Below are 13,678 nucleotides of genomic sequence, written 5' to 3'. Positions count from 1 at the left end.
AGGACGTCCTTCTTCACCCAAAGAGTGATTAACACTTGGAATTCACTGCCACAGGAAGTGGTGGGTGCTACAAGCATGGATGGCTTCAAAAGGGAATTAGATAAGCATATGGAGCAGAGGTCCATCAGTGGCTATTAGCCACAAGGTATAGCTAGGGGCTCTGGGGCAAGTGATGCTCTGTCTTCTTGGTGCTTGGGGGGGGTCAACAGTGGGAGGGCTTCTAATGTCCTGGCCCCACTGCTGGACCTCCTGATGGCACTGGTATTTCTGGCCACTGTGTGACACAGAGTGTTGGACTGGATGGGCCTTTGGCCTGATCCAACATTGGCATCTCTTATGTTCTTATGTTAAATCTGTGAGCCACCTTAGGTCAGCCCAACAAACTAGCCTGGAATGAATTAATGCTAGATTCCAACAGGTGAACATCGGTGCCATTTACTGGACTACACTAGTAAGCAGCCGTGACTCAGTTATAGAGCAATTGCCAGATTCAATCCCCGGCATCTCAAGTTACAAGAATCTGTCAGCACATGATGTGAAAGACCTCTACCTGAGACCCTGGAAAGTCACTGCCCGTCAGAGCAGACAATACCGACTTCGATGGACCAAGGGTCTGATTCGGTATAAGGCAGCTTCCTGTGTTCATGTGTACACTCAATTTCACCAGCCATGGCTGGTCTGTCAAATAAGGAACACAGATTCATTGTTTTAATTAAGATTTTATAATGCATCCTTTCTAATGAATGCAATCATTCAAACCCCATGCCATCAAATGCAAAAATGCAATTTAAGCCTACAGTGTGGTAAGAAAATGAGTGTCTATTTAAATTTTAACGATCAGTGAAATAAATCCTCAGGTGGAAAGACACTTGGTTAATAAGTGACTCTATTTAAAGTATAGAAGGAACTCCAAGCTAAGGAGATAAATGGAGCACATTCTCAAAACAGCCAGACATTTCTGCTGCAAGTTTCACAGTGCCAGGAACATCCTGGACAAGAACAGTATTCCCCCCTGCAGATATCTTGGGGGGGGGACACACAAAAATAATGCAAATCTTAAAAATAGACCTCATTTTGTATTCTGTAAGAGTGGTTTCTTTTTCATAAATTCAAGTGGGGACATGCCTGACCTCTGGTGTCAAAAACCAAGTACTGAGCATGATAACAAACACACATTGCTCCTGGAATCTTTTCCTTGCCAGTGTGGATTACTTCTAGCACATGAAGTGCTAACCCTAACCCTAACCCTAACCCCCACCATAACATACCTCATCTATGTACGCCATATTTCCATAAAACTATCTGCATCTGATAAGATTTAAGCAGATTACAGAGAAAAGTGAATTTACATCCCTTGGACAGGATGTATTGTGCTGTTGATTTTCTAAGCCAAATATTCCACTGATGCCAAAGATCAATAATGAAGTTAAGGCACTTAGGAAGTTCACAGACCATGCAGTGAATGTATAAAAGACTGGAATGGTTCAAATGTTAATGTACATCCAACCCTACACACTTAGGTTTCCAGACCACCCGAACAAATTGGCCCCTATCACCCACAAGCAAAGATCAGAAATGGGCAGCCTCTGGTGTGCCAGAGGATCCAGTAAAGGAAAGAGAAGATTTAATAAGACCAATCCATATGGGGTCAAAAAAGCAGGCTGAGCTAGATGATTAGCAGGGGGGAAAGGTATTGGTTGTCAACATTAAAAAAAACACTTTAGGGATGCCATACATGTTAGCTAATGGGACTTCTTTTTTTAAAGAACCCTTTGTCACAATACCATGTGTTTGTAAAACATAAACAGATTTCTCTTATTCCAGAACTCTCTGGGAAAGCCTTTTACCTAGTGAGCAAATGTGCCTTTTTATTTCCACATTGTCATTGGGAATGTTTATGACCATCTATTTTCACTGTTGGTGTTGCTGATCTGTTTGCTTCTTTTACACATTTTATTGCAGTTGATATGGTATTTATACATAGCTTTATAAATGGTTTTATAAATGCAGCTATATAATGCTGATTTATTGATGCAGAAATTTTAAAAAATTGGAAATATTTTGTCATAAAAAAAGAACATGAGAGAAAAATAAAAACTCACAGATTAGATCTGTTTCTGAACAACAGCAACAAAATCAAAATGGGGATATCAAAATTAAGCCAGCCAGCTTGTGAAATTGGGTAGTTTCCCTGCTTACATTAAACATTTATTGGTTCTCGTTAAATTGTTGTTTGACTGTATTGTTGTTGTTGTATGTTTAAAATCATAAAATAAAATTTTAAAAAATGGCTGCACAGCATGCTTCTTTTGTGACATTGTGAGTAACCCTATAGCCTTCTTTGTCTTTACATTATATAGTAGTGGATCTTGAATACACAAGACAAAAGGCAAAGTACCTTCCTTTTTAGGAATCATGATTCAAGATTTGTTAGGGTGAGCAGCACCATCTGGAACTAAAAAGCAGCTTTTCCATATGGAAAGAAATAGAAATGTATGCTGGTCATTTTCATCTTAAATTTGATTTGAACAAGTTCAATATTCTGCAGTTATTTTGATCAAAATGAATTTCCGAATACTGATCAAAATGGAAAAAAAAATGATTTGTAGTTTGTGCTCACTTTAAGACTGCAATAAACATTTCTCTGGAATGCACTGGATGTGCACATGTGCAGTTAGATAGTCATATGCTAACTATCGTGTGCCTAGGAGTCAGGCTCATTGGCAGCAGGCAGTCCTGAATCAGAACTATTTATGGGGGTTGGGCTGGAGCTTTTGGCTGCAGTGACTGGCCACTGCCCCCCCCCAAGTATAACTCCAACTTCTTGCCAATAAAGCATCTCCTGTGCATTTGCCCCTTCCTCAGCAGATCTAGCATGAGGCCCTGGCTCTGCTTGACCTCTTACTGCTCCCAAGCCTTGCCAAGTTCACTTTGTCCAAACACACAGACACACACACAGATCATTTGACGTTTGTGCTGCTTTTTGAGCAATGGCTGACCACAGACTCGTTGAGCCCCTCGGCTCTTGGCTGGCCCTCTTACATAGCCTAGTGGAGCTTGTGGTAGCCTTACTCTTTTCCCAGTACTTGACCTCCAAGGAAGATACTATAGAACATACTTATATCTTACAGATCAGAGTCCTTCTGGACAGATCAGCTTCACCCAGAATTGGGTGTGTAGACATACAGAAGTGCCCTTTATATATATTTGTACGCAAGGCATGCTGAGCTGTGAAAAACTGAATATAACCCAGCAGCACTGCTCCATGACTTACCATCCTCTTTTGTGCGTGTAAAAATCTGCTCACTCCTGACACCGTCTCCAGCTCGTGTGAATGCCAACACCTGGATGCTGTAGTTTGTGTACTTTTCCAGGCCATCAAGCTCTAACAAGGGCTGCGTGGTGGTAACATTTTTAATTTCCCCCAGCTCTAGGGAGCAGAAAATTAAACTGAGTTAGTGGCAGTGCCATTCTTCTCCTATTGAGGGATAATTATATCACTGTGAGTATGAGCAAGAAATTGCTGGATTATAATATGTAACTCTAGCAAGGATAAAGTTTATTATTATTAAATCATAATAATGTTAAATGCCTGTAGTCTACATTTAATCATAAAAACCACATCTGTCTTACAGAGAAAAATAAACATGCAGAACACTTTGAAGTTATTAATGCATCATTTTAGGCTCATTATACTATTTTTAGAAATAAATACAGGCTGCTAAATTATTTTGATTTGAAAATATTATGAAACCATATTTTTACTTTCCTGATATTTTTATTTCAGAAATAGCAGTATAGGTAAATGAAAAATATTAATCGTTTGTAAAGGGTCATAGAAAACTTTACTGGGTCAGAATAAAAACTTGCCTAACCAATATCACAAGCTACAAAGATACAGGATAGCGCTATGAAGAGCATCCTGGCCCTGCTAGATCACTACTATCTTCCTGTTTAATACACTGCCAAATGTTTTCTTATGCCCAGGAAGCATCAGAAAACATTATACACAAATGGAGAATTCTAGTACTGTGGTACAAGGATACTTACCGCCATCTAAAAGGTTAGCCCAATATATAACCCTGAATCCCTGTAATATTCCATTGAGGGCATCTTTGGCAAGAGTAGACCAGGTAATTGAGATGGTTTCTGGTGATGTAGCAATAGCTTGAACGTTCTCTGGGGGGGAACTGGGAACTGAAATGAGAACATCATTTTTAATTGTGACTTTTTGTACTAATGAAAAATGAAAAAAATATAAAATGCATTATTTAGTTTTCTTAGGTAAGTTTGTAGAGAATATAAATGAAAATACTATTTCTAAGCCCAATTCTATAATGCAAGGCAGACAAACTGATGATGTTGCACCCTACAGTCAATACTTAGGGGCTAAATGAGATGAGACAACCATCCCCATGTTTGCCCCAACAATGTGCTGTCATTTTACAGAGTGAGTTCCCACTGTAGAACTCCTTTTGACAGTGCCACAGGGCCCCAATTCTGGTTGGGACCACTATGGTGATTCCTGCCTTCACCCCCCATTCTGTTTTTCCAACCTGAAAGGGTGCCACAGGACCGTTATTTGCTGACACACCTCTATTGCAAGTGACCATAAGCCACTATTTTTGCCATATGAGAAGCGGGCCAAAGGCTGAATTGCCTTGAAATGCCATGAAAATACTATGTGTTTTCCATCCAGGTGTTGCTATCCTCACTGAACAAAGACTGTGAAGTTGCTCCTTTCATTGCACTCCTTGGTTTACATTAAAAAGGTAAAGGTAAAGGTTCCCTTGCTCGAAAGCCAGTCGAATCCGACTCTAGGGTTGCGGTGCTCATCTCCGTTTCAAAGCCGAAGAGCCAGCGCTGTCCAAAGACATTTCCATGGTCATGTGGCCGGCATGACTACACACCAAGGCACACGGAACGCTGTTACCTTCCCACCAAAGCGGTACCTATTTATCTACTTGCAATTTCTTGCTTTCGAACTGCTAGGTTGGCAGGAGCTGGAACTAGAGACGGGAGGTCACTCCGTCTTGCGGCACCCGGGTCTTGAACAGCTGAACTACTGACCTTCCACAGCCTGCAGTTCAGTGTCTTAACCACTTGAGCCACCGCAGCTCCATTTACATTACTCATATGCATATCAACAAAGCATTTAGCAGAACAATGGATGGAATGGTAATCAGTTCACGTTTATATTTTACATGCAGCAACTTGTGTATAATGTTTTGTAGGGATGGGCACAGACCTGAACACCGAGCCAAAGCCCGACCTGGACTTTGCCCAGTGTGGGCCCTGGCCTGGCCTGGCCACATTACCCAGAAGTGATGCAAACACATCACTGATGCACTTGCGTCATTTTCAGAAAACATGGGCATGCTGGGGGCCAGGGCCTGACACCACCCGAGATGGCAGGTGTGCATTGCTTCCAGGTAATGTGGGCATGCCAGGGCGGGGCCTGACACTGCCCAAATAGGGTCTGTTTGGGCGGGGTTTTGGGCTTGGGGGTTCAGTCTAGAGCCACCTGGCTCATGAGCCCTGGACTGAACCAGGATTTCCCGGTCCGTCTCCATCACTAATGTTTTGTCTGTTTATATGCCTGCATCTGAACACATAACAACAAATAGTTAACATTAATATTTGAACAAGTCACCTGTTTTCATTGGTCTGAACAAGCATAAAATATTTTCACCAAAGGATGAGCTATTATTGTAGAAAAACACCATCTGGAGTTGTTTAAGCAGTCACTCAGTGCAGTTATGGTGGTTGGACTAAGACTTGGGAAACTCAAGTTGTAGCTTTATTGAGCCACAATGCTTACTGGGTGACCTTGCGGTCAGTCTTTCATATGTTGACTTATCTCACAAGAACAAATTTAGAGTCCAGTGGCACCTTTAAGACCAAGAAAGGTTTATTCAAGGTATGAGCTTCCATGTGCATGCATACTTTTTCAAATACATTGGAATGGAAGGTAAGGGTTCAAACTTATAGGCAGAGGCTGAACAGCAAATTAACATGTACCATGATGAAGAACCCTTACCTTCCATTCCAATGTATTTGAAAAAGTGTGCATGCACACGGAAGCTCATACTGGCTGCATTCAGACAGGCAGTTTCACCCGTTGCTGTTCCCTTATGGATTTAAAGTGCATGCTCAGACAGCAACATCTGTCTGTCGTGACGCAGTCAACTGAGTCCCACTCTCCCCGCTGCGTATTTCTTTGATACCGGAGAAAGTCTGGTCCTGCTGTCTTATTGCTCTGTTGCGCACCCAAGTTGTCAGGCAGATCTGACTGGTCTCTTGTTTTCCAGCTGCCATTCTGTTTTACTAGTTAGCGAGGAGCACATAACTGCATATACGAAACTTTCTCTCTCTCACCCCTCCCCACAGGGGCTGCTCAAAACTTTGTTTTCATTTTAAAAACTCTCAAAGAAAGACAGCTTTTTTCCTGTCCTTTGGGGAAGGGGTGAATTGAAAATATTAGAGCAAGGGTGTCAAACATGCGGCCCAGGGGACTTCTATCAGGCCCACAGTGGAATTGGCTGTCTTCTGCTTCTTCTTCCAGTTCTGCTGCTGCTGTGTCATTGTAGGTTTGCAGCTTACAGATACACACCTGAACAGCATACTCAAGATTGCAACAGGACAGACATTTTATTGTAATAATTCAGAGCAAGAGGTGTCAGTTATCAGACAAATAAAGAAAATATCGCATGAGTGCCAATGTTTTAAGCATGTTTTTATTTTAAGTTTTAAAAAAACCCTTTGTGTTTGTGTCCTTTATAAAGTTTATATCTCCGTTACCTGGCATTACATTTTATGACACATGGCCCGGCCCAACAAGATCTCATTTATGTCAGATCTGGCCCTCATAAATTATGAGTTTGACACCCCTGGATTAGAGGGTGAACTCCATATCCCATCAGTCTCAGCAAGCACTTGTGTACATGCTCAGAGGGCAAACTTTTTTAAAAAATGGCCAGCAACCCCATGACCTAATATATACCAGCAGGCTGATCAGTGCTTGTGGGCATGCTCCGAGTACAAACTTTTTTAAAAGATGGCTGACAGGCTGACTCCTTGCCTGCTGCTGTCTGATCACGTAAAAGCGCTTTGAAGAGTGCTAAAAGGGGTGAGTCTGGTCAGGAGAAAATAACCTGGCTCAATTAGAGGCAGGGCAACAGTGGATTGAACTGTCCGTCTGAACACAGCCACCTTGAATAAACCTTAGTTGGTCTTAAAGGTGCCACTGGACTCTAAAATTGTTCTGCTGCTTCAGACTAACACAGCTGACCACCTGGAATTATCTCACAAGGTTATTGTGCTAATAAAATAGGGGGAAAGTTGCCATGTACCTTGGAGGAAGGGATGTTTAAGAATAGTTGGATAGCTATCAAAACTAGCTCAGGAATATTTTAAATACAATGCCAGCAAACAAGAGTCCTTTACTCATACAGGACTCCCATTGCCAGTGATTGAAACATTTATAGATGCTTGTAGTACCTTCCCCACTCCAGACTGAGCAACTGAAAATCATGGTTGCATATGGGGAGTGTCTTAGCTGTGACACAGGTAATATTTGTAAACCTTTGGGTATACAGAGTAATATCTGGCTCTTACTAGGTTCTGGGACCTCACATAACAGTGCTAAGACTATCTCCCAGCAGTATCAAGTTGAGTAAAAAAACAAATATATCTCTATATAATAATTCTGTTTTCGAGTGGCAACATTCCATGCTCTCCCTCAGCCACTGGCTCGTCAGCCGCCACTCAAGAGTACTCGCGTGCCATTGGCCAGGTGCTGGGTCTGCTCCTCATCCCTGTGCCCTGTCAGAATTACTGGCAAACAGCTTTCTCTCTTGACGAAGATGCTTGTTCTGTGTGGAACTAACTTTCCCCTCAGTGGCTGTTGGTAGGTGTCACGAAATAGCAGTTACCTGTGTTTGTAAGATGGCTGTGGTTATTTGTTTAGAATGTTCCCCCATAAGGTTTAATTGAGCTGTAGTTCCAGAGAGGGGCCTGCAAGGGTATCACTCACTGACCTGAATGGGGCTTTCTCATCTGCTGGCCTACAGTTCCCAGTTGCCCCAAGCAGTGTTCCCTCTAAGCTGAGTTAGTGTGAGCTAGCTCACAGACTTCTAGCCTCCAGCTCACACATTTTTGTCTTAGCTCAGGAAGGATGGCTCCAGAGCAAACTAATTTATGCAGTAGCCAAACTGCTCACTCACAACTTTAGTGCAGGTAGCTCACAAAGTAGAATTTTTGCTCAGAAGACTCTGTGGCTTAGAGGGAGCATTGGCTTCAAGGCCAAAAAAATGTGGGAAAACAGGGACTGTCCGAAGGCAGTCTTTGTCCCTAGGAGCAGCAGAAATTCAGTCACTTCACAGTCGGCTGGACTGGGGAATGAATGGAAGTTTCCCTGCTCTCTTGGTCAAGAGAGAGAAGCTGAAGTACAGGTGAGCCCACAACCTCCAGAGGCAGAGAGCATTGTGTGTAAGGAAAGAGGATTGTGTTTAACCCCCTGTTTATTTATGTTCTGTTGGTTCATCATAGTGTGTGCTTACTCCTACAGTTTGTGTGCTCCATAACTGTGTAAATAGTTAAATAAATTCTTGGGCTAATAATCTGTGTTGTGCTCTGATCACATAGTCTCCCCTGCTCTGCACAATACCAAAGGGGAGCCCAGGGAAGCAAGGAAAGACCAGACCCTTGGGTTGCCAACTTTCCAGAGATCCCCAAAGATTGGGGATTCCATCTCCAAATAGGGAGATTCGGCCAGAGGGGTCTCACTGTCCCTCTAAAAAAGCAGGTAGCAGAGATCAGTTCCTCTGGAGAAAATGGTGCACTCTGTGTCATTATACCCTGCTGAGGCCGCCACAGCACATTGATGCTGAGTGCCCAAGGTTTTCGCAGTCTCCCAGAGTCTCTTTCTAGAGCTCATTGTATTTATTTCCACAACGGGCCTTATTCCTAGTACATCAATAAAGAGCAGTGCCATTCTGTAAAGCTTTATCTAAAGAAACACTCAAGAAATGTAAAAGCTTTTTGTTATTTAATTAGTTTACACAGGACTATCATCCTCAGCTGATCATTTTAAGAGTGCTTTGACTGTTTAAAACATCTGAGAATTTCTCCCATGGGATCATGCTTGACTAGTCATATTAGTACATGTTTTTCCACTACTTGCTTCAATAATGGAAAAATCCCTTTTTCCCACAAGAGGGCTCTCTATCATTGATTTAGAACAGATATGCTATGCAGGGTTATCTCAATTATCTAGAAATATTCCACAGGTAATTTATTTTGGCATTGTTAGAAAGTGACATGTGTGATTATAGGTTGGTAAATTCAAGTTCTCTAGTCCAGCTATGGTTCTCAACTAACTGAGCCTGGGAAGGGAAATAGCCATTTTTATTTAATAGCATTTATATTCTAAGTCAAAATGGTCCTTGAATAAGAATAATTCAAGACTGTAAATAATAGGAAATATTATTAGCAGGAAACTCCTACTGCCTCCTGCATAGTCAGTGGCCAATATAAAAATCAGCACCCAGTTTCAGAAACCCAGATATCCAACACAAGGCTCCTAAACTGATATTGTATTGCTGGCTAAGCGCCGTAACAATAAAATTCATTCATTCATTCATTCAACTGATATTGTATCACTGCTTTGATTCCATTTAATCTGTGTTGTTGCTCTATGGATGGCACTGGTGCTAAAGGACTGATGGAAATATTAAGGGGTATACTCCTATGAAGCAATTTGAAGTGGGTAGAGGTTGTGCCCTAGGAAGACAGAGACCTAGCTCTGTCCAAAGGATTTCACAGTCAGTTTTGCTGAAGTAAGTACATTTCCTTTGGCGTGAAGACAGCTGGTTCTTACTAAAATTGCCAAGATAACAAAACAATCATTTTTATCACACCCTCTACTTAATGCTAATCAGATTACAGTATACAAACTGAAATTAAATATATGAATACATACTTTCTAAAAACATGTAATTAGACCACAAAGAAATTTCAGCATTAAAATATGCTATTTGCATGCTTACAACCTACCATCCTCAAGAGTTGTTGTAATAATTTCCTGAGAAGATGGTCCTATTCCAGCGCGATTACAGGCCTGCACCACCATGCCATATTGTGTGAATTTTTTTAGGTTATCTAAAGTGTAAACTTCACTGTCCCCAGTGGTATCGATACTGATGATGTTGAATTGGAAATTGCCCCCTGCGCTGTATTCCCGGTAACCAATCTGGTATCCTCGAATAATCCCATTTTGCAAGTGTTTTTTTGGAGCCTAGGGGAAAAAAGCAAATTCTGAACACTTTATACCATTAACAATTTAAATTATAAATTGGGGGTAGTCTGTTCCCAAGGTCCACACTACCTGAATGCAAAACTAAAGTACTGATTTGCTCTAATCTAATGATGCCAATGACTGTTATTCAAAGGAATTTAATGTATAACTATAAGCCTAATAACTGTTATATTCAAAGCCACAATGCAGTGAATCACCCTGAGCAGTAGGAGAATGTATGGTGACTATAAGGATTTATGAGCCATTTACTGTGATGTTTAGAGAATGGTATTTAAAACTTTCCCCCCACTCACAAGGTACTCTGTTATTAAACATTATCCCAAATTTCCAGCTTGCAGTTCTGATGAACAATTTCCCGCCAACGAACTGCTCTGCCTTTCTAGTGTAATAGTGCCCCATGTAAGTCAGCAGCACAGCCATTCAGCTCAGGAGAAGAAACTGTCACTGAGGTCCTGCGCACATTTAAGGGAGCTACCTGGCAAGTGCAATACCGAAAGTAGATTCAAGGTGTTAAATAATAAAATTATAACTGTATGTAGTGTCATGGGTGTACCTATATATGTGTGTGCAATATGGGACTGAGATAACACAAATGGTCAGCCACCACAATAGTATAACACTAGATTTTGCTGTCAGTGACTGTTTCATTTCATTAAAAATAAAGATTATAAAGCACAGTGTAAAATAATGCAAACATAATTAAATCCTTAAATCCTTAAATCAGATGATGAGTGCTATAAAAACTTTTCATTTCCAGTGCTACACAACATGCACTAATCAATTTATCTCAAATCAATTTGCAATGTTACCATTTAGTGCTCTAGCAGGAGCACATAATTCACAAAGCCAAGAATAATACTTTGGATTTGACTCTGCAAGCTAAATAAGAATTAAAATTTGTAAGGTTTCAAAAACAAATTTCATACAGGCAGGTAGTAACTGAACTATTATTTTGGTAGTTCTAATTTTCAATATTTGTTTTTTTCCTATTTGGGGAGAAGAGCATTGTAAGTCATTCAAGTCCTTCACTTTGATTGGTATATACAGAATGCAAATCAGGAACACAGCTTCTAAGAATGCTATCAGTATTTTAAAAATATTAAATACAATAAACTTATAGGTCAGTGATTTTTCAAACTTCCTAACCCTGGGAATCATTCGCATCATGTCTCCTGCAACAGACTTCTACTGATATGTATTCTTAACATCAATGACAAGCACATAGACAAATATATTATTTTTATATATAATTCTGAACCTGCCCCCAGTGTGAACAAAAACATCTGCACAATGGGGCCATGCACAGAAACAGATGTTTCTATAAATCAGGAGAAGCTCTATAGTTTGCAGAAAAATCTTAAAATTCAAAAGGAAGATAAAAAAATGTGAACTTTTTAAAATGATCTTACAATATTACTTAGCAAGACCTTGGCAGCTTAGGATAGGCAACCTCAAACAGGTAATCCAAAATGGCTGCTGCAATTTCATTTTGAAACCTGAGATAAATTGGAGGGACAGAGGAGTGAGAAGGCAGGAAAGACAAAATTGGCAAGGAGAGGAAACAAAGACACAGTCAAAGAAGGGAAGAAAGAAAATTGGAGCAAAAGAAGGGGCTGGAAGAAAGGAAGCAGGGACAGGATAGAACCTGCAAGGATGGCAAGTGGGAGGGGAGAAAAGTGGAGACAGCACAGGGAGGAAGACTAGAAAGGGAGTAAGATTTCCACTGCTCCCTGTGAGTCTTTGTGGGGGACTTATTTTGTTACAGAAATACTACTACTAAAGGACTCGTTCTGTTAAAATAATTGGTTACCTCTAATAATTGCTGTAGTTTTCTCAGGAACAGCCTCACCTGAGAAGCTTCATAAGGATGTATTTTTGTCTGTGAACATGAAAGGACAGGGTATGTGTAGGGCCGCCAGGTCCCCTCTGGCCACCAGTTTTCTCAGGAACAGCCTCACCTGAGAAGCCTCACCTGAGAAGTCTTTTTGTCTGTGAACATGAAAGGATGGGGTATGTGTAGGGCTGCCAGATGGGGGCTGGGCTGCCAGATCCAGGTTGGGAAACTCCTGGAGATTTAGGAATGGAGTCTGGTGAGGACAGGGACCTCAGTCATAGAGTCTACCCTCCAAAGTATCCATTTTCTCCAGGGGAACTGATCTCTGTGGTCTAGAGATGAGCTGTAATTCTGAGGGATACCTAGATCCCACCTGGAGGCTGACATCCTTAGTGTCTCTGGATTGTATGCTAGATATATATGTATAAAAAATAGCAGTGTTTGTGAAGCTCATCACTTGTGTGTGTATGTGTGTGTGCAGTGTGGATTGTTGGCTAGATACTTGTGAAAGCAGAGAAGACAATATTGTAGTAGAGAAAAGTTGGACATGCTGCAAGCATGAAAGGCCATAATGCACATAGGTGATCTTATACCACTAGAGGAGAAAAGAGACTATTTGTGAAAACAGTGTTCTCATTCAGACATTGCTCTCTATTGGCAAAACAAGTTCCCTTCCCTTCCTTTTGCATAATGGAAAGCAGAGGCCCTCAGAATTTAGAGACTGTGGGCTTATCTACAGTACAAATGAATATACCTGTTCAGCTGTTATGGCTTTCCCCAAAGAATCCCAGAAACATTTGCTGCTAAGGGTGCTAACATCTGTTAGGGACACCCAGGGGTTGGTTGGCCCCGCAGTGCACTGGAGCAGCGCTCCAGGAGTGAGGAGCTCAGGGGTGGGCACATGACCAAGCCTCGCCCGCCTTCTTGCCACCGCCATGTTTCTCAGCCCAGCATTAGAGCGCTGTGGCCCCGGGGTAGGCCAGAAGAGGGTTCCCCGCCACCTCCCCAGGGCCATGCCGGAGCACTGCGGCCCGTGGGAGGACAGAAGAAGCCCTCCCACTAGTTCCACGGGCCCGTGCCGGAGCCCGCAGGAGGCCAGAATAGGCCCCCTGCTGCTTGCCCACGCCGGAGCACTGCGGCCCATGGGAGGCCAGAAAAGGGTCTCCTGCCACCTCCCCGGGCCCCGCCAGAGTGCTGTGGCCCTTAGGAGGCCAAAAGAGGGTCCCTGCCACCTCCCCGGGGCTGCACCGGAGCGCTGCGGCCCGTGGGAGGCCAGAAGAGGCTTCCCGTTGTTTCCAGCCCATGCTGGAGCGCTGAAGAAGCCCCCTCATCGCCTCCCCAGGTGAGTGAGGGATCCGTGGGGGGTAAGGGTGGCAGGGGCTTGATTGGGTGGGAGAGCCTCCCTCCTTCTCCCCATCTCTTTGCCCTCTTTCTTTCCCTCCTTTCCTTCTTTCCTCCTTTTCTTTTCTTTCCTTCCTTTTCTTTCTCTCTTTCCCTTCTCTTCCTTCCTTCCTCTCTTTTCCTTC

General features: G+C 42.3%; 1 protein-coding gene across 1 annotated transcript in view; it reads right to left on the bottom strand.

The window, feature by feature from the left end:
* The window catches only part of DSCAM (Down syndrome cell adhesion molecule), a 272,597-nt gene that overhangs the window by 143,055 nt on the left and 115,864 nt on the right, over nucleotides 1–13,678 (bottom strand). The window contains exons 14-16 of the mRNA XM_015425577.1: nucleotides 10,057–10,297; nucleotides 4,051–4,197; nucleotides 3,275–3,430 (exon numbers count right to left, since the gene is read on the bottom strand). Coding sequence (XP_015281063.1) covers nucleotides 3,275–3,430; nucleotides 4,051–4,197; nucleotides 10,057–10,297 — 544 coding nt within the window. The remainder of the gene's footprint in view (nucleotides 1–3,274; nucleotides 3,431–4,050; nucleotides 4,198–10,056; nucleotides 10,298–13,678) is intronic.

The sequence above is a fragment of the Gekko japonicus genome, unplaced genomic scaffold (assembly GCF_001447785.1).
Source record: "Gekko japonicus isolate JY-2015 unplaced genomic scaffold, Gekko_japonicus_V1.1 scaffold868, whole genome shotgun sequence".
Lineage (NCBI taxonomy): Eukaryota > Metazoa > Chordata > Lepidosauria > Squamata > Gekkonidae > Gekko > Gekko japonicus.
The sequence above is the reverse complement of the archived record's forward strand: the minus strand, read 5'-3'. Positions and strand labels throughout refer to the sequence as shown.